This window comes from Mercenaria mercenaria, chromosome 14, assembly GCF_021730395.1.
Source record: "Mercenaria mercenaria strain notata chromosome 14, MADL_Memer_1, whole genome shotgun sequence".
NCBI classification, from domain to species: domain Eukaryota; kingdom Metazoa; phylum Mollusca; class Bivalvia; order Venerida; family Veneridae; genus Mercenaria; species Mercenaria mercenaria.
This window is the reverse complement of record NC_069374.1, coordinates 67,516,813-67,542,071: the sequence shown is the minus strand read 5'-3', so window position 1 is coordinate 67,542,071 and position 25,259 is coordinate 67,516,813. Positions and strand designations below refer to the sequence as shown.

Genomic DNA, 25,259 nt, shown 5'->3' with positions numbered 1-25,259 from the left:
GTGATAGATGTATAAGTAAACCCTGTCTTCAATGCCACCCTTATTAAGCAGCCCCTTGCCTTATTCAAAGTTTGAATTTTGTATCTGTCATGCATAGCATAATTAATTCAACGCAAACATTATGGATATATCTAATGCTACAAAAAGTTTAACTGTACCACAGGTATAAACCTTTTCTAGTATATAATCTTCAAATTTGTATAAAATACTTGCACGTTTTTAACAATATATCGTATCTAATGTAATAATTGTAAATGTAAGCGAGCAATAAAAAGTCATCATTTGTTCCAACACCTCTGGGCGAAAGATTTTTGCTATTCTTTTTTTTTTAAGTTTAAATCTGAGTAGTTTAAGTCTATATTTTCCATAGAATAATTTCGATAGGAAACAAATTTCGTATAAAAGTAGCGAAAGTGCATTTCACATTGATATAGGACGCTGTTTTTCCTGCAGACTTTTGAATTTCATTCCGAGTGTTAAAGGCGTACGCTAGAATTCCCTGTATATGAGATGGGCGAAAATTTTCCCAATAACAGAATTTCTTTAAACTTTGGATATTGAAGGACAATCATCTAAGAAACAAAAAAATGCAATAAAAATCATAGGTCACCGGATTCGAAAAAGAGTTATCTGCCCTTGAAAACGTCATTTTTGGGGGAAAAGCCGTTTTCAAGGGCAGATAACTCTTTTTCAATACCGGTGACCTATGATTTTTATTGCAATTTTTTGTTTCTTAGATGATTGTCCTTCAATATCCAAAGTTTGAAGAAATTCTGTTATTGAGAAAATTTTCGCACCAAATTCTAGCATACGTCCTTAAGGATACTATCTGTTTTTAATATTTGAACGCAATTTAAAGCTATACTGACTATATTAGCAATGAGATCCAGAGGACTGAAAAGCACCGAAACTTACTTGTGGGCTATCTAAATTGTGACAACAGTATCATGGGATCACTTTCCACGGCATTATAGATACTTTTTACATTAAGTTATGTTAAGGTTAGAGGCAAACGCATTTGACTACATAAACTGGCTATTTTATAAAGCAAACATTCTTTGACCGCAAAACTTGATTAAATATCATATCTGTTTATCTTTTCAAAACGACTTAAATTTCCTTCCTAACGTTTCTTAATCATGAAATCATGGTAATAGTGGTAAAAACATCTGTTACACGATGATATAGACCGGTCTAATAGTCACATTAATTTGCACAGTGATATTTTTCTGTGCGTCTGCGGCAAGTGACACTATTATGAAATGATGTCTGATCATATTACAAATATCTACATTAGACAGATCTGAAATCAATATACATTTATATACATTTTGTTCGTATCCCAGAGTTTCACACATGCGTATGCAACAGAAACTCGCGCAAAATTTTAGTTAAATACTGGAAACGTTCAACGTCGACATTTTCAATCTTGAGCATTTGTGCCTTGTTACAGTTTTTTATGCCGTGGGGCGGGTAGAGGCAAAGTGGTGGGATCGGGAGGGGAAGCCATCAATGTTTTAAACATATTCTTAAGTTTAAGTATGTGGTGTTAGAAACTAAGTACAGGATCTATTTAGTAGTGTGTTTCGTGTACCTCAATCATTAACCTTTAGCCTGCTTGAGGGCGAATGATTCTGCCTTTGCGACCAGTACAAAACAAAATCAGCCTGCAGATCCGTGCAGTAAGACCAAGGTTTGCACTGTTCGCTATTCGGTCAGAAAATTTTCAGTGAACACCCCTTTGAATCATAAATAGTATTGCCTAAATGGAATGATGGACCAGTCCATTTTCGAAATTTCGCAGGTTAAAGGTTTATATCAACAAAAAGAAGATCGATTTCTACTAATATTTCGAATGGCATAAAATATCAACATTCTTTATAGTTTGTAAATACCGACATCTTACACCAAATACACAGATTCAGCCAACCCACGGCCATGTTTGTTTTTTCCTTCTAAACTTTAACAATATTACAACAGAGAATCAGTTGAAGTTTACCCTAAGCTTATTCCGTCTCTGATCTGTTTAACCGCTTCTTTTAGCCTTTTATTTACTTTTTAGGCTGTAACTTCAAATGATGCTCAATAATAGTAACAGAGTAATTGATTATTCATGTACTACAGTACGTGCCTGCCAATACTGCCACCTTCGCAAAAGAAATTGTAACTGTATTCCGTTCAAAACGCAATACGAATTCATGGCACGTCATAGGTTAGGTTACTGGCAAACTTGGCTACTATAATTGTGCGCAAATACCTGCAGCTTGAGCCCAGTCAACTAACGTTTCTACTTCTTTTCCCTCTGCGCTGAAACAGTCGCTCACTGTTGCCCGGCCATCAAGACCTACTATAAAATAGTTAGTTTTCACACCACTAAGTATGGCAGTAGCGGTCCCTGCTGAGCCAGCGGTTTTGTCTGTCAATGTTATATGTCTGTAAACAAAAATAATTAAATACAAACAAAATATTACAAAGGTTATACATGTATTTGACTCTCGGTGTAAATTGTACGGGCAAAATGAGGTCTTTTTCTGGATTACATTTCCTTTGAAAGCGCACGACAATATCTCAAGAATGACATGGATATACGTACGTTTTTAATGAAAACATCATAAATGGAAATATCGAATTATCGTAGAGAACATTTCACATATCGGAGTATTTGAGTTTAATCCAAATGTATTTATACCAAATAATTTCAGTAGGTAGAGCGTCGGTCTACGGATCGCGGGGTCGTGGTATGTTCTCCGTGACTATTGATAAACGACATTGTGTCTGAAATCATTAGTCGTACACCTCTGATTCATGTGGGGAACAGGTTTGTACTGGTACAGAATCCAGGAACACTGGTTAGGTTAACTGCCCGCCGTTATATGACTGAAATACTGTTGAAAAACGGCGTTAAACCCAAAACAAACAAACAAACAAACAAATAATTCGAGAGGGGACTCATATAAATAGACAAAAATAATAAATTCCACCATCAATGTCAATACCGACAACAACAATAATTGCAACATATAGACTATATCAGTCACAATGTACTTGAAAATTAAACATTAAAGTTATGTCCTTATTGAAAACTGTGTAATATTGAAAATATAAAAAGATCTGTAAGAAGACCCTTTGGAAGCATAGAATGCTACCGAGTTTAATAGCATCAGACCCGTTTGATTGTGCTTTGGGATCATGGAGTCCATTTAATATTCATATTGCAGTAATGAAATTACACCTAAGCCTGTGCTAGTGGGCGTCATTAACAGACACAACACTATATGAACACTTTTAGAGTCAATATTTCAAACTCCACTATATAAATCGTCGTTTTATTACGTAGGCGACATAGAGGGTTAAGTCTTCAGGGATTGAATTTAAAGATATATAATTTGGACGGTAAGAAACAGTATGTCACCAGGAAGATACACTTTATGCCACCCCTGTAATAAGCATCTGAACCATGAAGCGTCAAAGGGTCTATTCTATTTTCATTATATTAACATGATGAATAAAATTGCCAAATATACTACGACCGTTGATACAGTAAAAAGTACAAGTCGCCTATAGTCCATTGTTTCTCAAGTTTTCATTCGTTTGACAAACGTTACTCCTTTAAAACGGTGTAAATTGTATTTGTTTAAATAAACATTGAAGATACATAAAACATAAATTGTGCATGGTGAGGGACTAAATAGAAAGATTATAATGTAGAAAACAAAGTTTTTTTGCAATACTGAAGTAAAATGCTAATTTCTAATTATGGTAGTTATGGAGAACTCATATTTCTGAAAGTTTGATATCAGATGTAAATGTGATCCCAAGAAAAAATAATACTATCCCCTTCTTCTGAACGCATTAGACGAGAGGACTCTAGCACACTAGGACTCTTTCCAATGGCGGAGGAAGTTACTGGTTCGATTCCTTGCTAACCCCATTGCAGCGTGTCCTTAGGCAATGCATTCTATCGAGATTGCTTTAGTCGTCCTAGCTGTATATGAGTACAAGTGAAATTGCTAAAGATAATGTATAATAGGACCGCTCAAATGCTCTACATAGCTTAAGATTTTTGTTTGTCTTTTTGTTTGTTTGTTTGTTTGTTTTTGTTTCTGAAAGCGAGGATAGAAAACAATTTACCCTTACTTTACAAAGTAAGTACATGTACTCTAAAACATACGTTTTAAGTTACGAATTTGTTTGGGAATTGTTTTCTTTATTTTATTATATCTTATTTCGTACGCTTAAATAAATTAACCTCAGTCTAAAAATGATCAAAAGAAATTTTGACACATTTCTGATAAGTCCTACATAAAATGAAACAAAATATAAAATATTTTCTTACTATATAACTTTGCTTTATCCGAATTCACACTATTTACGCACAAACTTTGCAATGTGAATTAATAAAGTTGTCATGAGGTACCCACCCGGGTTCCGCTTGACTAATATCCCTATAATCAAGAGCGGATTAAGATTGGGATGCTTAACTACTTTAAACCAAAGGACACATGATTACGTTTAAAATAGTTTACAGAGAAATGGCCAATACGGGGCGGGCGGGACTACAATGTTTCATAAATTGAAGGCTAGTTATTAATACAAAGTATTCATCTGTTTGTGAGATTATACATTGATGAAGTGCATCCGGAGAGTAATAATAATCTGAAAGTTTATATCACACCCCAATACCTAACACTGAACTGGTAATGCCAGACAGCTTTCAATCTTTAACGTTCGAGGGGTGTTCCGTAAATACGCGGAAATATGCTCTCATTTCTTTATTTCAGGTCCTTTCTTTGCTGAAATTTGATAATATGACGGATATAAACATAAGAATCTTTAACGTATATGTTTAGACTGCATAGCATTGAGCTGACGGTTAAACCGCGAAAGCGAGTATTTCTCGGACGTTTCTTGGGCGTGAACTGTAAACTATATGATATATATGCAGAAAAGCAATTTGAAAGATTCTCGTATTTGGTGAGAATGACTGTAAAAAGGTTCTAAATTATGTAACAGCTAGAAGCAGGGCAGGTGTGCGTGACGTACAAGTGTGTTTAGATTGTGTATTCCGGCGTTTTATCACTGCTCAACTACGTTCTCATATTATAGGCGCCGCTTAAACATTTACATTTAAATAACATCCAAAGTTATACAGTTCGTTGATAATCCTTATAAAGAAATGTCCATGTGCATGATTGAGTTTCGGTCACAAACCAACGAATCAACCTAATCCGTGCTAAAGACCACCTTATCATAAACCACCTGGCTATAAAGGACAAGGAAAGCCTAACAGTAAGTTTATTTCATCTGAAAGCCACCCCAAAGTCTTTCATAACGCTGAAAAAACTTAAAATCGAACCTCTGTTGAAAAAGATATGACAGTTGAAATTTAAGAAAATTGCTGATCATGGAGGCAGCCATTTTTGTGTGTATTATGACGTCAATAACACACTGCTGAATTCTTTATTTAGCCAATAACCTTTAAAATAGATTAATTTTATATTTCTCGTGAGTGTAAATTGTACAACATGGCTACGTCTTTCATTATGCTGGAAAAAATAGAGAAATTATCTTACAGAAATAAGTAAATACAAATCAAAATATGTGTCTAAAATTTAAAAATCCGCCAATTTAATTTTGTTGCCATGGAAACTACATGGCCGCCATTTTGATCAAATATCTAAATGCTCATAACTCATTTTTAAGTCTTTCACTTCTTTCAATGATTGAAGAAATCCCAGCAGATAGAATTAACATCGAAACAACATTGCCTTTCCCTTTAAAAACCACATTAATTTCTTCTGATATCTGCAGTTTAGTGTAACATCCAAACACATTTTTTAGACCCTATGCAAATAAAGTATATAATTGCCTCTCCGTAGTGCTGTCCTTATACACAGGTTTAACTGTAGTATTATCTGTTTGATCTAATAGCACGTGACCTTGATGTACAGCAAGAAAATGTCAAGATGTCGGACGTGGGTGTTGATGAATGTAAGCTCCTTATTTATTCATTGATTTTGCTTTAAATATTTCTTTTCGGCGAGAATTTTTGTCGTATAACACGACCCTGACCTTGTCTTTCATAGCTTGCATACCATTACCTCAGACAACGGCTCGTTTTTCTAGACTTTGCCCTTGAAGGCAACAAAAAAAAACTAAAATAAATTTAAGCGAGTATAGACTCAGTTTTTCATTTCCTGTGTTAGTTTTCGCAGTTTTCTGAGCACATATACACTATGTACACGGATAAAGCGTGTGTATCAGTCAGATCCCTAAAAACCGCATTTCTTCAAAGAATACTCGTTTAAAATTTTGCCCATGTACGGACAGAATGCCGAAGTTCTTCTGTCGATGTACGGACACCAAAAGTGTACAGTACAGTAAGAGACTGGAATTCAACATTTCCCACAAAATGGTGCACAGTACTGATAGGATCACCAATTGCCTTAAAACTTAGAAGGATTAATTTGGTCTATATATTTTGAAATTAGTGCTGTCAAGTTCCAATGTTTTAAAATCTTCAGCCTCTCTAAGCCGTACATAATTCTAAACATTATTGAAAGATAAAAATAAACTGGTTTCTGTTTTTAGCTCATTTAAATTAGAATGGTTTTGGATGTTAGATATAACTGCATTTTATTTTGGTCCCGTTGTTCTGTTTGCCTTTTCTTTCTGCGTTTTAGGGTGGCTACGCGCTTTGTCTGCGGCATTTCTGTCATAATACCCACACACTTTATACTTACAGATTGCAAAACATCACCTAGTGTGGATATATACTAAATTCTCGAATAAGAATAATCATACTTATGGTAAGGTTTTCCTGTCAGCAGCAAGTGAAAGTCTTGTCGTCTGCTCAGTCTCGTTTCAAGAGTTATTTTTGTTGTTTCAAAGAAGTTACTAGTATAAGCGCTATAGAAGACCCCTTCCTAGAATAACCAGGGTCGTAAAACCTCTGCAGTAGCTGTGGGAAACACTTCTCAAGTCGAAAAAAGCTGTCCACGAACATCAAAGTCCATGAAGGGAACCAGCCGTATGTTTGTGCAACGGGATAGCGCGACAAAAGTACAACAAGAAGGAGGATTTGGAGGATCATATGAGGTAAACATATTTGGCATTATTGTGATATACAAACAACAAATTCTTTAGCGGTCTCTACTAAAGGAAACAATTTTCCTGTGAAATGTGTAGAGTGGGTAAATGTTCTCCTGAAAGGATTTGACACAGCTCTGAGAACTTGACCTTCGACACTGTGATCCTAAATCAAATCAAATCGGATCGTTTGGTCTCTGGGTAGAAGTATTGTCCAGATATATGGACGAACTAATTTGACCGCTTATACACTGTAACATAGACGTTCCGGCCAGTTGAATCCAAACTCCGCGAATGGAATTCGTGCTTTAGCAGACCCAATATCTTTATTTCCTTGTTCTTGGTAAAATATCCAAGTGTGTTCCCAGACCAACTAATATTTTACCAAATAATATCTCAAGTGCCAGGAATGATTTATAGGTGAAGCAGACAGACAAGTATGCTAACAGCGAAACAGTTTGCCACAAACCATCACTTTTCCCTTTCCAGAACATGAAATGTTGAAATGTGTGTTGAAAACAGTAAGCTGTTGAAAAATGGCAGCACTGATATTGAAATGTAGAACAGATTAATCCTTCTAAGTTCTTAGGCAGTAGGTGATTGTGCCGGGATTTTGACTTCTTTCCGCACACTTTTTCGGGTTTTAACGAAATATACCGTTTTCAGAGAACTGGCTGATACATACGTTTTGTCTATGTTCATAGTCTATGTGTTCTTCATAAACTGACAGAAATCGTACAGGAAAGGGATGAAAATAGCGGAAAACTGAGTCCTTAAATTTATTTTTAGCTGTTTTTGCTGCATTCAAGGCAAAGTCTAGAAAATTGAATCGTCGTCTAAGGTAATGGTAAACAACCGATGAAAGACAAAAGTCAGTGCCGTGTTATACGACAAAATGTCTCCCCTAAAAGAAATATTTTTGTAGTACATTTGAAAATTAAACCCAAATAAATTGATATTTTATTGGTAGTATGAAACAGAACAGAAATATGTGATAGGTGGTTTTAAAAACAGATCTCGATTCTAAAGGTGAAAAAAAATCAACTGGGAGATATCCCTTTAGGCACATGATACTTGTACACTTCTTCATCTGTGGCAGCTGATGTGTGTCCGGTACTAAAATTAGCTTAGTCACAAATCCCCTATTACGCTGACAGCCACATCAGCTAGCTGGAGATGATTCAGTGAAGAGCTGCAAGGTTCGTCAAAAACGACCAACAACGAACAAGGTCAGTCTCGAATAGCTCAATGAACCAGTGGGACACACTTCAGCACAGGCGCAGTAATGTCCAGAGTAACCATGTTGTACAAAATAAGGCATAATCGTGTCGACATTATTTCTGATCCTCATCTACGACGATCAAGATCAGCCAGAATCCACAAACAACAGTACAACCAAATCTCCTGTAGCAAATCTGCCTACCAACACATCTTCCCAGCCACCGTTGCCTTTGGAACCGCCTGCCTCAATGTGCCGTAAATCACCTACGCTAGAAGGCTTTAAGACTACTTAAGGAAATATCAACACATTCTAAATGCCATCTTTGTTTAAAAAGTTTTTTTAAACTGTGTACAAAGAGAGACAATGTAACTTATTATCCCTTCCGGTTGCGAATGTACAGTATTTCAATAAAATTGCGATTATATTCTTCTAGAGTGAGGCCATTACTGAAGATGATGATGATGGTGATGTCCATTAAATGTATATTCATATATCAAAAACATTTATTGTTGTGTTATCGCTTTAACCATGTCTATGATTTTGTGTTTTTACGCATTATGCCTTCCGAAATTATTAAGTAGTTTATTTTGAAGTTGACGTTGAAGAATTTATATTCTAACGAGTTTTGTCATTGTTTTTGCACATGATGTAGGTTAAATACCTTACTATTAACGTATTAATTAACGACAGAGCAAAATATAAGGTAATCCTTGATTTCATAGTAATGGCGAGTTTAAATAAGTTTAGTCATGGCTAAACCTTGCACTCTTAAACGGTTTTTAACTAAAACCCGGCGTGTATAAATACCACGTATTAGCCTAGCCTGCGGGCTATATTCGTAGACAATACTCCAACTCCACTCACTAACACACCCTATAAACGACTGTATACCCCCTTCCTCTTGCGAGTGATCAAAACAATAAAATGACACGGAAAAGGTAAGAATCGTCATTAAATTCATTATTTGACTTTACACTGTATGTGTATTTAAATTAAACGATAAGTCTAACATAAATATGTGCATATGATGATATAATAAAATGCAGCTGACAGGTAATGTTTAAAAAATGTTTACTGATCACACTCATTGCAATGAAAATTCTCTCGACCAAGTCACGAAATTGATGAATATCACGCCAGATTGATTTGTAATCCAATTATCCATCATGTTTTCTGTAATAAGTATGCATACTCCATAAATGTATGTAAATAAAATGTTTTGTTTCTGTTGCGTTTTTGAATGAAATTAATTTTTCTCTAGTCGGTGAAAAACATTTACTGTATGCCGGCTTGCCAATTTTGATATTTGATCTGAATTCGTATTTGCGATTGATACTGTATTCCCATCTTGCGATTACAAAAGGCGATTTATGTCCTTAAAATGCGTAAATGAAATAAAAAGTATGCATAAAAAATTGTTTCTTCTGATCAGTCGTCATGTTTAAATGTCATTAAATGTCGAACCCAACACCCCCACCCCCCATGCGATACTTATACTAATCCATTGGGGGTGGTTGGATTCGAGTGTCTGTGACTCGCTATCCTACTTAATTAAATAATTAATTGAATGCTTCAGCATCGTTTACATGCAAGTGTTCAGAGTTGGCTTTACACACACATACTATCATGAAATACGAATTAGAAACTGAATGTATACACAAGGTCCCTACCATGTCTTGCAAAAAATTAATCGTCGATTCCCTATGGAAATCACACAAGTAATGTACCTACGATTTCAAAATATCAGTGAGATAAGACAGGAGAGGACTATAGGTTGACCCCCGTCTGTCTGTCCGTCTGCAGGAAAATGATCCTCTGATTTAAAAACAACAAACAAAACTATTTCACCCGCAAGTATCCTGCGGATGAACGTATAAATAGAAAAGATAACGAATATATTATCGGAAAAGTCGATTAAGTCCTTATTAGTAATTCAGAGTTAACTTCATGGTGAATCAGTCAACAAGATTCAAAAGCAGCACAAAATAGCTGAATGGCCTAATGGTTTAACACCGTTTCTCAATAATAAAAATAAACATGTATCGTTACAAATACAGCCGTCATGTTTACTGACTGTCAAGATTTACCGCTATTTTCTCATGTTAGAAATAGTTTGCATTGATAGTGATAACGCACACAACGCCAGGAATATGTCCTTGCGGCTTTGGTCGTTTTCATTGCTTTTTACAGTTTACAATTTATTAATCAAGTCAATGCTCATAAGGGCCTCTGACAACAATTGTAACAATAACAAGTCATAGTAACAAAATCAGATTGACATATAAAAACCTCGTTGCAGAAGTAACTGATGATGGGAGAAGAAAACTAACTATTATCTAAAAGCAGAACATAATTTTCTTACAGAAACAGCCAGTTTTAACAAAGTATTCTTATTGTAAATGTTCATAAGGTCAGAAAATTTGAGAGTACCTGATATTTAAAATAATATTAATCTATATATTAAATATATAGATGAATATTAATTGATAGAAAAAATATATTACATTTGTTATCAACATTGAAAATATATCTTTGTAAAAAAAGGAAATTCATCTCCTAAATATGTTACTGTTACACAAATGACAAGTACTTGTTCTTCTGCATTGTTTTCAAATCTACCCTTTTTCAATTGGCAACATGATTCATGCATCTGAATTTACAAAGTGAAATGCTAAGGTCAAAAGGTAAAAGCTTGAAATATTTTACAAATACAAATTCGTGTTTATACATTCTATAATTTAAACATTTGCTTGGGTTATTAACTGAATAGTTCCAGTTTTGTATAAACTGATTTTTAATTCAATGTTAACAACATTTTTGAAGGCGTTACAAGAGCGAATAACGACTAATTAGATATACCAAGAGAATCAAGAATTTCTTTAAAATAACATAACCAGTTAAATTTCTTGTTTCGTCTGTGAGACAGTGAGAGAAGTTCTGTACAAAATACTTACAAATTTTATTTTCCTTGGAGTTTATTAACTACTCCAAAAAGTTAACACTTTACATTTAATACGACTCGAAAGTGGTAAAATACTAAGATCACCATACAACATGTTATTAGGGGTACTCTGCTTCAAATTTAAAATAAGTTTTATATATTTCAACTGAATATATCAACAATATCTAAATTTTCAACCCCTCCCCCATACCTCTGAGCCGTACAAGACAATAGAGTAACCATGGTATCGAAAAGGTGCAAATGCAAATAAATAGTTAAAAACAACTTTCCTGAATTTACTAATAACTGCAAACATAGCTTTGCGTGCTTGATCAACTAAATGAGCCTCAGTTCTACCGAACTTGCCATTGAATGAAAATTGAATACCTAGTATGAGAAGTAGTGAACAATTTCTAAAATATACCACTCTCAAATTGAAATACTTAAGCATTACGTATACCTCTCTTATTTTTCCAAAATATGACAACTTTAGCCCCTATGAGGTGCAATACTCTGACATAGCATTAAGAGCTGACTGGAGGTCATTAGGGGTCTCTGCTAATGTGACTGTGTCATCAGCATATAATAGCAAATATAACTTGAAGAAGAAAACTTCAAAATCGTTATCACTTAATATATGACTAGCAGAAAATAACTGAAGACCATGAAATTTACTAGACAAAAAGCTATTAATCATTCCAGAATAAAGAAAATAGAATAGGAAAGAGATTTTCACCTTGTCTAACTCCTGTATCACAAAAAAAAATCAGACAAAGTATTGTTTGATTTTACACAAGACTTCGCTTTATCATACATGTTGAATAATTTTAAAACATTTACCATCAATATTTTAACTTAGAATCTTTCGCCACAGAGCAATACGATTGACTGAGTTGAGGAAATTTGGTTAATCCACAAAGCACAGTACAGTTTTTTATTATTGACAAAATACATATCTATTAACAATTTTAAAGAAAATATATGATCAACAGGCTGTAATGTTTCTAAATCCAGCCTGTTCTTCACACAATATGATATTAAACCTCAAAAGTGTTTAACCTAGTGTTTTATAAAGATGTGAACAACTTTCCAAAACAGCATAATATAGTTTATGCCCCTGTAATTGTCAGGGTTATTAATGCTACTCTTATTCTTGTACAAAGGTAAATAACACCATTACTCCAGATATCGGGAAAAATACCCCGACAACGACAGACGACGGACACAGGATAGTCACAAAAAGCTCTTCTAGAGCACTTCTTGCTCAGGTGAGGTAATAGACCCTCATTTTTTCCTCTAATGGCACTTCTGCTTGTAAAATGGGACTTATTTCATTCGCAGAATGTATTTTCAGTAAAATAAGACAAGGTTCATGTAAAAGTTCATGTGTTTATGGCAAATACAAAGACAAAACTAAAATAAAGCTGATTACTGTGGCGACGCTGTCAAGAAAGCGATCCACAAAGGATTTAGTAGATTTAATCTCGCGCCGCTTCACCCCATTTACTGTTCATAATTCTCGCATGTTATTAATTGCAGTTCCGATTATATATTAGTTGGTTTGAAATTCTAGAAAATATAGTCTTGTATGAGACACATTGTCGCATTACGGTCTCATGATGGTGAACATTTGTGTCAAGTTATTTCAAAATCCTTAATGCATAAAGACGTTATGGCACTGATACGAAACACAGACCATGTTTCATCTTAAGTGTAACTTTAAAAAGAAAAAGGAAAGTAAAAGATGGACATTAACTACATATGGCCGATGTTTGTATGAAAACTTTGAGAGAGGTAGGTGCAATAGCATTGAAGAAATTGCACGACTAAATATATGAGGACACATATACAAACAGATCGAACAGACAGACCGCATGGTGACTGCTTTAATACCACCCTCCTTCAAACATTGTTTGCGGTTCTAAATATGAAGAATTACTACAGGAGCATAGGAAACGCCGATATTTTTTAAAGAAGTCACTCACAAACAGGCATACAGTCTTTATAACCAAACTCACAAGCACTTGTACAGAAATTAAGCAAGCATGCATACAGTCAGGAAATAGCATTGAATTTTCTTTCCTTTACGGTTATAAACAAATTCGAGTATTTATCAATGGTTTTATTTCATTTTAACCAAACTAGTTTTGTTTCTTTATCCCATGAAACAGTGGAATTTACATATAGGTCATTCTTCAAGCAAGAAATAAATACTTTTGACGCTGACAATGTATAATTTCTCGACAAAATCAGTGATCAATCGAGTTTTTTTGCTATAATTCTACCTGTCATCAGACTAGCACATTAATAAACAGAAACAAGTCATGTTCAGGTTTCTAATAAAATGTAAATATATATACCTTTAAAGCAAATCAGTCACTTTAAAATGCTGTTTTTCAACGTTTAGATGTCAGTTTATTGTTTTGATCACTCGCAAGAGGAAGAGGGGAAATACAGTCGTTTATAGGGTGTGACTAAGTGCACTCAAGTATATTACCGTTTTTAAAGGTGAGTGACAGTTGAGTCAACTCCGAGAGTGAGGGAATGTTGATGGAGGTCCTGGGGACACTTAAGTGCAAGAATGAATTTACAATGTATTATGTCCTTTTTTATACATTTTAAACGACGAAAACGAAATGAAATAGACAGTGAATTGATGTAAACGATTAAAGATATATATAGAAAATTAAATATACATCTACGAAACCTAGCCTAACGGGCTGATCAGTCACTGTCAGAAACACACGTCATAGGACAAATATTTACATTTCACACGCCTAGATATAGGTTAATTCTGAAAAATATAAATATTCCCTCAAGTTTAATGACATAAAGAAAACCTGTATTTATAAATCTCATTTTCAAATGACATCGGAAACATTTATCTTACAAATGAAATGTTTGTAATAAGTGAAATGCACGCGGGCTGCCATTCGGAAACATCACAAATAATGGCAATTAATATCTCAGTAAGCGTTTTAAATTCTTCTACATTAGCTGTCTCATTTCAAGTGTTCATGTCTTTCAAAATATTTTATCATAATTTTATGCTAAAAAAAGCTAAAAGTTGGCAGGGTCGGTGGTTAGGGGTCCTGACAGAAAGCGGCTGCATGTGAGTTGCAGCTGGCTTGTGAAATACAATTTAGAAATCTGACCTCTGCACACACTGTTATCTCATTTTCATCAAAGTAGGATAAAAGTTCCTACTACATTAATGCATGGGTATCTATTAATTTTGATAAATATTCTGTTTTAAAACTTTATTCTCAGTCATACACAAAGTTTAAAGAAATTCCTGCCCGTAGGAATTTTTATACACATATAGGTAACTGTGTCCTTAATAATACCCTTAATAATTGTTACACACCAGCAATTAAGATTTGTTTGTAAATAAACGACAAGGCGCCCTCCGGGCCTTTTCTGGCCGTGTATGAATACCTAGATGAAACTATATGCGTACAGCATCTATTTAACCTTTGTTTAAAACAGAAAAATGGAAAATTCACAGATACAGCTAAACAAAACTTCAACACAGAATTTATTTATGTTTCAACCAAACCTGGCTGAGAAGCGGTATAAACTGGCTATAATATACACCTGATATACGTAATGAGAGAAAGCCATAAGGTACAACTAAAGAATGAACGAACATCAAGGCAAAAGAATGAAATTAATGAAATCAGAATACACCATTCCTAGGTGTATAAATGTGTACGAGGTGCAGAACTGGTTTCTTTTCATAATCATCTCTTCCATATGGCCATAAGCAGAGGAAACCATAACATTGGCGATGTAATTCTGTCAAATTTACCTGCCCACAATTTGAGATATTCATTTCCACCAAGTTTAGCGTAGAATGTATATATAACATAAATATAATATAAATTAAAAAGAGTGGTGAAAAAAGTGAGTAGAATTGGTAAAAACGTAGGAAGAATGGTGATTTTCTCCATTATTTCAAAATCATTTCCTTCTGCACAATATAATATAATTTATGTTTATATTTTAGGATTTCCTGCAAAAAGCATGTGTCAATAATTTTGAACTTCTCGTCATTTTTACAGTACCCACACTTATAGAGTTTTTAAAGACAAAATATTTGCCCAAAACATGCGGACGAGTCGCTTTTACTAACAAATCGAAATAAAATCTAAAGAATCCCTGCTCGTATGAATATGTCAACAGTAAGATTGCTACACAAGAGTTTACTAATCTATTTGCAGAACTTGTTTCTGCGTTTCTTGTTTCCATATCACAATTGTCTCCCTGATATGGTCCGATACATGCCGAGTAAGCCATTACGTGGGCGATATAATTCTGCTCTTGAACTCCGTGAATTAAATGAGCCATTGGTCCCTGTGCATATATAGCTACATCCTCGCCACCATGCGTTTCCCAAGGTGCTGGAACACCGCTTGGAAAGGCAAAATCTTTGTCGTCTGTAATGTAACGTATTATTCTGATAAAATCCAGCCTTATATAGAGCAAGACTATGACTTTATTTCGTTCATCTGTCAATCACTGCTCTAAATTGTAACTTCAAACTCAAGGTCACAGACAAAACAAATACACCATACTCAATATCCACATAAAAGTTAACATGCCAGGTTTAGTGTATGTATGTGATGCATTTATAGTTATAGCCCAGTAAAGTTGCAGTGCAAATATGCTAAATAAAGAACGCATAAATACTCAATATATACTTATGAAATATCCAACTTGAAACAGATCTTACACGTAATCATATACATTTAAAAAATAATCATTGGTGAAGAAATCGGGTCTTCATAGTATACGCATTAAATATTTGGTTAGTTACATAAATAATCCCAAGAAGAATTTTACAAAAAGGCAATCTTTTTCACTGAAATATAGTTTTTTAAACTCTACATTTTAACAAAATTACAGCAAACAGATTAATAAAAAAACTAATCCCACTATGCCTACGATGTAAACAGTGGATTCCTCTTTTACGAGGAAAATACTCAAAAGTATCCCTATTCGTACGTTTTGTTCATGATTTTAAGATGAATTTAAGGTAGTTTTTGAAAAAATGATATTATGTATACGTTTAGATTTATGGAACGGCGTACACGACACAATGTAACAATGGAAGTCTATGGGAAAACGATTGGGGGCCTTTAACGTTATGAAAATCGATATTCTATCTTAATATTGTCAAAATTGGTGAAGAAATGAGCGAATTAAAAATTGCATTTATGATTATTCCAGGACGCTTAAATTCTAGTGACCTGGTCCACGATTATTTTTAAACAGTTCCAAGGATTATAAAACAAATTAAAACAGCCGTGTTTCCAATCTTGCAAATCCTATAAATAAAGGAAAGTTACCAAATGTTGCTGACAATCCATACAAAGTTACTAAGATCTGCAACCTTAAAAAGTAGTGTTAACTTACGCATATCAACTCCAGTAAGGTTTTCGCGAGGCTCGGAGTAGGCGGGTCCATTCCCGTAAAAGAAAACACTGTATGGTTTATCATCTAACGTTTCTTCTGTAGGATCAACAGGTTCAACCAAACCTTTAAATGTGAACATAGTAAACGATTGACTAAAACTGAGGAAGAGATTTTTCTTTTATTGAATTCTTGAAATGGTGTACATCATTATTTACTGTCAATGTTTTCTAGGAACTTTTAAGAACATTATACTGATAAAATCAGACAGACATTTCAAAATCATAATTAAAATACATATTTTATGTCAGAAAATCTTGATTCGTGGTGTTCAAGAAATCATATTTTTCAAACGTTTAAAAGCATTAGAGTGCATTTGTTCAAATAACACTTTTTTCGTGTCACGTTAAGGTTCAAAGTGTTTTGAAACTGCCCCTCAGGTGAATATTTGTTTTATGTTTTACGGCTCATAGGCCGTTGTTTTTCATAAATGTATACTGAACTGTTAAGAATAAGCAGAAGTGTCTTTCAAGAGAGGTTACTGTTTGGAATAATAAATTTTCTCTTATATTACAGTCATGTACTTTGTTTGTCCACATTCTGTTTAGTGGAAGATGTCAAACTTCTTTTTCAAGAATATCTTGACATTATGCCTGTACTAATTTTGTGCCTTATATATTTCTCCATGTACTCCCAGTATTGAAAATTTTACAAAACATGTACATTTCAAAACAATGCAAAATGAAAGTGAAACCAAAACAAAGTTATCGAAACAATACTTTTGAAAAAGAATTTTGATATTTTCTAAAACACAGAACGTTGACAGTCGACGCAGTTGTGATATTAGACAAAATACATGATCTCAAAGAAGCTTACTTTTGTATTAAGTATTTCCCACTTTTTCTGAACAATTCAGTATATCTATTATAAATACTATTAAATAGCAATTGTCTATGAGGTAACAATTCAAAAATTAAAGTTAACGTGCGTGTGGTCTCCAAACACTTTTGGTGGGACCAAAACAGTCGCAAATAACCAAGGAATTAGCCCCATCTCAAATATGCACGTACGTCTGTGAAAAAATAATAATTAGCCGTGCCATGAGAAAACCAACATAGTGGGTATGCGACCAGCATGGATCCAGACCAGCCTGCGCATCCGCGCAGTCTGGTCAGGCTTCATGCTGTTCGCTTTTAAAGCCTATTGGAATTGGAGAAACTGTTAGCGAACAGCATGGATCCTGACCAGACTGCGCGGATGCGCAGGCTGGTCTGGATCCATGCTGGTCGCATACCCACTATGTTGGTTTTCCCATGGCACGGCTCAATTATTGTATTATCCGACAAAACCTTAACTACGTTTCCAGAAATTGGCTTTATATTGCAATATCCGGACGAACTCAAGTTATACGTTATTCTACTTATGTAATGGTCACTAAGCCCAGTAGTGGGGACGTTATATAGTATAAGCAGTTCTGGACAAAATATAACTTTTAAAGAACAATTTCAAAATATTATAGGGAATAGTTGCTGCCACTAACAATGATATCCTGAAAGTTTTATACGGAAAGTCAAAATAGAAAGACTTTGAGGTCCAAAATGGACGTAAATTTGTTCCATGCAAAATGCAAAATTAAAATCGATTTTTTATGTCGAGTTAAAACTTTTAAAATCACCAACACATTTTGGAAATAGAAAAAAACTCCTAATATCTTTTTTCGTAGTCCTTTAGAATGATGTTTGACCCTTACATTTAGAGGACAATCAAGAAAAAAACGTTTAAGAAAGATTGATAAACACAATTCTTATACTGATCAAATAGAATTCTGTAAAGATGATATTTTACTAACCAAAAATATCTGTTCCCCTGTAGGCGTATCCCGCTATATCAAACACGTGAGAATGATCTGCCGTAACTATTACCAGTGTTTCTTCTTTGTTAGTCATATACTAAGCGCATCCATTATGGCTTCTTCAAATGTCAGTGTTTCGTGCAGAGCTTTCTTCGCTAGTGCATCATGATGTCCGTGGTCTATTCTCGCACCTGTTTCATTGAAATGCAAATTAAATACATATTAATTTATGTATAATATTAACTGCACATCAATTTTAACTCGAAGAGTAAGAATTTGCTTAACAAAGGACCCACATATACAGTGATCTCCCCTTACAGTGGAATTTTGCTACAAGAAACATTTGTATTAGGATTTGATCGTTTTGTAGTTATTTTTTTTAATAACTGAAATTATTTTGAATATTTCGTAGAATCTTACGGTTAATGCACTTGATATGATGAAAATTTCAAATAAAAAAACTTGTGTTATTTGAAATTTATAGTGACGGTAGCACTAGAGATTGGCTCCCATACTGCGCGTACTCGGGCATTGAATGTACACTATTATATCTAAAATTACGTTATACTTGAACGTTAAAAGTAAAATGTTGAATGCGTTATACTTGGCATAAAATTGCTCTCTCCAGTAATTGACTAGAAACTGTTTTCAATCTCAAGATTATTGTAAATTTTAACCTTTGAGGAACTAAATTCTGAAAACAATAGGAGTCATCTTCTGACAATAGATGATAATTTCTATGAAATTTGCAAGCCAAACAATGCTTCAGACATTTTAGTTTCAAGTTCGCTGTGACATTGCCTTTCAACCAGTTGACCCCAAATACATAAAAGCCTATCTGTTGACGAAAGCGAATACCCCTACGAAGTAGAAAAAATTGTCACAAGTGTTCTTTAATCGTTTAGTGGAAACTGATTTCATTTTCGAAGTCAATGTCACCTTAGCTTTTCACTTACTTAACCAAAACATATAAGGGATAAGCTGAGTAGTTTTATGTTTTAGGCGGTCCTTATTTCTCAGCGGAACCTGGTTTCAGACTAGAGGTCACTGTAGACCTAGACTTTTGATCTACTGATGATCTTTAAAACAATACGCACCATCTACTGGCCACAGACAGTCATCCTATACAGTTTGCCCAAATCAGGACAGCCATATTAAATTCTTTAAACTCTTAAGAATTCAGGATTTAGCGTTTCAAAAGTTTTCATGTGATTCTCGCATCCCCTACTGCATTCATATGGAAATGATTCTGTCTGAAAATGTTATTTCCGCGGCAAATATCTCAAACTTTATGTAAAAAGGCACATTAATAGATCAAAACTCCATATAATGCAGAATTAAAAGTTTAAAAATATACCTAAGAATAACCTTTTCTAGGTAAAAGAACCGACACAAAACACTTGTAAAGCTTGAGTATATGGTCTTTCTCTAATACCTCACCAGAATGTTTTCGCCGAAGTTGGCGACCTAGCGGACTGAATTGGCAGCCTGGCGGCCTGAAGTCAGCGGCCTGGCAGCCAGGCGACCTAGCGGCCTGAGATTGGCAGCCTGGCATACTCGTGTATTACTTGTCAAAAAATATTTGTATGATAAGATGAATATAACTAATAAAACTAAATAAAGCATAAACTGAATGTTCCTTAACAATCGAAAATTTGCAGGTTCAATTAAATGTTTAATTAAATACACAAAACAGCATTTTTGATTACTCTGAAATTTCTTATCCAGTGGCCTAGCTGCCTAACATCCTTGCGGCGGCCCGGCAGACTCGGGTATTTATTGACAAAGAACGATAAATATAATTATAAATACTAGCGTTAAAACTCAGTCCGCGGTCTAGCGGCCTGAAGTTAGCGGACTGGGGATTTGGCATTTCAAATTTTAAAACTTTATGGAGAAGGTTTGTATGTAACACAATTTAAAAACTGCAAGTCAAAAGCTGCATATGGTAGATGCTGTTTGCCCAAAGAAGCTAATCAAGTTTGAAAAAATCACAGTGCAGTTTAAATCCGCATCATAACCATTTTTGCAAGCGTCCATCATTGTTAGCTTTATTCGTTGGCACAGTTATACTTTACTCCAGAACACAAGTTCACAAACAAGTAAGAGTGCTAAAATATGGTACTTTCAGAATAAATATTACATAGTATGTAATACAATTTAATGAATTTATGTTTAATGTAGTAATACTAAATAACTAAATAACTTCAACCAGAAGAAAATAGCCTTTGTCTTCCTTAGACAGAATTTCTATTTCAGTTTTTGTCATTTCTGCTAGGGACGATTCACCAGAGCTAGACGTATCTCTGTCTAGTTCATATTGCATATGATTTGGTTCAAATAATCCTAAAAAAGTAAATTGCGGCGGTGATGTATGCATACTTAATAATTTCCATTTGACATACTGATGACACATCCGCTAAAATAGTACACAAAAATAGCTGGTAAAATGTAAAGTTTTGGACAGAACATAGGAGTAGGAGCGAGTTTAACTTTGGGGGGGTGGGGGGCAAACCTTTTCGACCGGGGGGTGCTGGGGCCGGAAAGGGCCAAATGGGTTATAGGCCCCCTCAAGGCTCTGTGTTTTAGCAGTCATTGAATTATTCTGATGATACTCATACGACTAGGCGCTGAACTGTCTGCAGTTGTAACTTAATCGGTCAAAATATGTATTGTTCCAATCAAGTGTGCCATTTTTTACATTCTTCTGTTGAAGCCTTGGACATACAATCAAACAGCTCTACATTTGTCTAATTGTGATAAAAAGTTGTGAAAATATTATTTCACTTGAATGGACAATGAAAACTGTAAATATGTAACGCTTACATGTGTAAACAGGCATAAATATAAACCAACACATATGTGGAATGCATTGAAAGATTGATACTATCCAAAATAAAAACAAATATTAAAACTTTGCAAAATAAGGCAACATCTATTGGCTCGAACGCAATATTCAGTGAATACATCTGACATTACTATTTGATAAAAGTTAATTTGTATAATGAAATCACTTAAAAACGAGTCTTTAACTTATAATACTGGTTTTAAACAGATTTTAGTTGATATCAGAATTAGATTTAGATGTAGTTTTAATATATTCTTAAATGATAATATTCATCACAGTCAGGAATCATGTCTTATACCAAGTAGATCATGATGTTCCTTACCTAAAAGATAGTCTGTATATCTATAATCAACAGCATCAAATTGTCCCTTGTTCCAAACATATTTATGCTGTAAACCTCTAGTCGCCTTGTCTGCCTCCCACTCCTAGAGTAAACAATGCAAACTTTAATAGCTGAATCACTTTTCTTTAACAATACTTTGCAAACATGCTCAAAAACTTTGAAAACGTTCGTGTTACATGCCATTTAATTTTTAAATCCCTCTAGAGGTCAACACAATATTTCTACCATGTCTTTAAAAAGGGCAGTTTTGATTCATTTCTTAGTTAGCTTTCATACTTTAGTTAACATAGTTAAATAGGGTGATTTTCGATTTTTATTTAATAAAATCTATTAAATATCCTTTAACATTTAGAAGCCTACTTGCCTTGATATCATTTATAGGAATATCTACATACCCAGCGACATATACACAGACGAATAACTTTAATCTGGTTCTTCCCTCACCGGGAGGAAGTTCATATGAGGATTGAACAGCGCATACCTTGATCAAATTTCTGCCGTCCCTGCGATGATTACTGTTGATCTTGTTTGTTTCTGGGTCCTCCGTATTGTTCGGTAACATATATCGTCTTCCTCCGCCAAGAAGCACCTAAAATATAGTCCCAAACTAACAATTAGGTTTTAACTGACTTAATTAAGAAGATTTTACAATACTAGTATGTACATGAATTTTGAGTATACGAATTTTATATTCAATATACATGTAAAGGGTTCATTATTAAGCTCGGCATGTATTCGATATGTATTTGATCAACTGAAAGAAGCGACAGAAAAATATATAATAGCCCATCTCAGTAAACGTTACTGCGCATATAAAAGCCAGAAATGTAAAGTAAATATTAATAAACTAGTAAACTAGATATAGAAAAGAAAATTCTCTCAGAGAAACAGTAATATGGACAGACAAACTGCATCACAGTGTTATTTCCACGTACCCGTACGGTAGACTCAGTCTTTTAATAATTAGCCATAAGAAGCTCTTACATTAATATCTTTGTTATCATCGATCAGTTGCTGTGCTATATCTCTGCAGCCACCTTCTATCTCCGCAGTGTTAACATCTCCTTCCCAGTAACGGTCAGGTGTATGAGCGTAAGCCGCCGCCGGCGTTGCGTGGGTGATCCGAGAAGTCGTAACAATACCTGTGCGCTTTCCTGAAAAAGTATCATGAATCTGCTAGGCATGCGTATGGTTATGTAATACAGTAAATGACAGTTTTCATTCTTTTACGTTGCCTGTCATTTTTCGGCGACGCCGTCTAAATTCGTTTTCGTTACCTATGTCACGTGACTTCATTTTGCAAATCAAACTACTTGATAACGCATTATAGATAATTTATCAAAATGGAAGATTTATGCAACACTCTGCCTGATTGGACGAGAGTGTCAATTTCTTTCACTCTGTTGATTGTGCTACGCTGAGTGAAATGTAGACAAAGCGTTTATCCTAAACGACGCTGTTCACAGTTTTAAAGCTAACTTTGGCTCAGTATATTTAGCAAGAATATTGATATATCTCAAAATGATAAGTAAGTTTAATAAATATGATAAAAACCTGTTCAAATACCAACATATATCAAATTAAAGAAAGAGCTGAATACGGTCTGCGTATCACATGAATAAGGGTGTGATAAGAGTCTTTTATGTAGAGAAGTGCTTTTTAAAAGATTTTCCTTGTTACAATTGTCGTCTGTATATGAAAAGGTTTCTTGCTTTTGTGACTTATTCAGATTGCATATTAAAATGAATACTTGTTTGCTTTGATATATTTGTTATAAATTATTTAACTGATTTATTATATATGAATATTTTTCTTTAGTATGGTATGCAAATATTGAACTCAGTTGAAATCTGTTTTATTATATATATGCTATATAATGACTGAATCTCATTACACTGAAATGAAGGTACGCTGCATACAGTTTATCTATGTGATATGACTACGGTCAAACTTTGCTTATAAAACAGAAATATTGAAATAATTACAATTGTATGTTTTGCTTGACCTTCACTTTTTATAAGTGTGACATCATTGTCCAAAGATTCATGAATAGCGAATATGCATTTGTTAAAGCAGTTGGCCTATTTTAGAAATAAATAAAGACAATAAATAAAAAAAATGTAGCATCTTCATTAGGCCCGCAGCCAACTTTGTTCAGCTGGGACATTTAACCCCTTTTAGGGGCTGCTAGAGCTAAAACTAGAAATGCCTTTATACAGCGTCTCATGAACAGCTTGGTGGATCTTTGTCATACTTGGTCTGGAGCATCATTATAAGGTCCTCTTCCAAATTTATTTATATAGGAACTTGGGCTCTATTAGGGACTACTATAGCTAAAAGTAGATATGCCTTTCTTCGCATTAACCACTAAAATGTGATGGATTTTTATCAAACTCGATGTGTAACAATATCGTAAGGTCTCCTGCTATTTTGTTACAAATGGGGATAGGGACCAATTTAGCTAAAAATATAAACACGTTTAATGACCTCTTCTCATGAACCGCTTCATGAATCTTCATCAAACTACTGTTGTAATTATTCGTCTAAGGATAAACGAAACAAAATTGCAACCCTACGAAACCTTTGCGAAAATTAAAAGAGAACCATTTAAATTGTTAAAGTGCGGTGTTTAGTTTTGCAATTTGAAAAATGTTAGATGAAAGATGAATGTTAGATGAAAAATTCATAAATTTCTTTCCTTATTACAATTCGCCGACCATCATTTTTAAAGATATTTCTTGTTATGTATTTTGATGGCGTAACCAACCAGGGGCGTAGCGCATCCAGTTAAGAAACTGCTCAACTGGAGGGTGTAAAAAGGGGAATCCTCTTTCGCTTGTGTGAGTTAGTGCAGAACAGATATATAACTGGTGGCTTATGGTCAAAGAGAATTACAAGTATATCCTGCGTAAATCTTCAATTCAATTGATAGGCACATGACAGACACGTAGCTCGTTATACGAGTATACGTACAGGTATACTATTATTTTCACACAAAAGAAAACGCAAACACTTAAGATTGAGGGGTTTGGTTCAATTCAGAGAGGCTTTTAGCACACATATGATAACAATATAGTCCTTTGAACTGTGATAGATGTATAAGTAAACCCTGTCTTCAATGCCACCCTTATTAAGCAGCCCCTTGCCTTATTCAAAGTTTGAATTTTGTATCTGTCATGCATAACATAATTAATTCAACGCAAACATTATGGATATATCTAATGCTACAAAAAGTTTAACTGTACCACAGGTATAAACCTTTTCTAGTATATAATCTTCAAATTTGTATAAAATACTTGCACGTTTTTAACAATATATCGTATCTAATGTAATAATTTTAAATGTAAGCGAGCAATAAAAGTCATCATTTGTTCCAACACCTCTGGGCGAAAGATTTTTGCTATTCTTTTTTTTTTTAAGTTTAAATCTGAGTAGTTTAAGTCTATATTTTCCATAGAATAATTTTGATAGGAAACAAATTTCGTATAAAAGTAGCGAAAGTGCATTTCACATTTGAATTTCATTCCGAGTGTTAAGGATACTATCTGT

The 25,259-nt window shown here is 34.3% G+C and overlaps 1 protein-coding gene and 1 pseudogene across 4 annotated transcripts in view; both read right to left on the bottom strand.

The window, feature by feature from the left end:
• The window catches only part of LOC123526972 (alkaline phosphatase-like), a 38,476-nt pseudogene extending 21,667 nt beyond the window's left edge, over positions 1-16,809 (bottom strand).
• The window catches only part of LOC123527772 (alkaline phosphatase, tissue-nonspecific isozyme-like), a 125,391-nt gene continuing 116,802 nt past the window's right edge, over positions 16,671-25,259 (bottom strand). For all 4 annotated transcript variants that reach the window (XM_053523782.1, XM_053523781.1, XM_053523779.1 and 1 more), the window contains exons 9-10: positions 18,517-18,710; positions 16,671-16,793 (exon numbers count right to left, since the gene is read on the bottom strand). In XM_053523782.1, the coding sequence (XP_053379757.1) occupies positions 18,610-18,710 (101 nt within the window). In that variant the 3' untranslated portion in view covers positions 16,671-16,793; positions 18,517-18,609. The remainder of the gene's footprint in view (positions 16,794-18,516; positions 18,711-25,259) is intronic.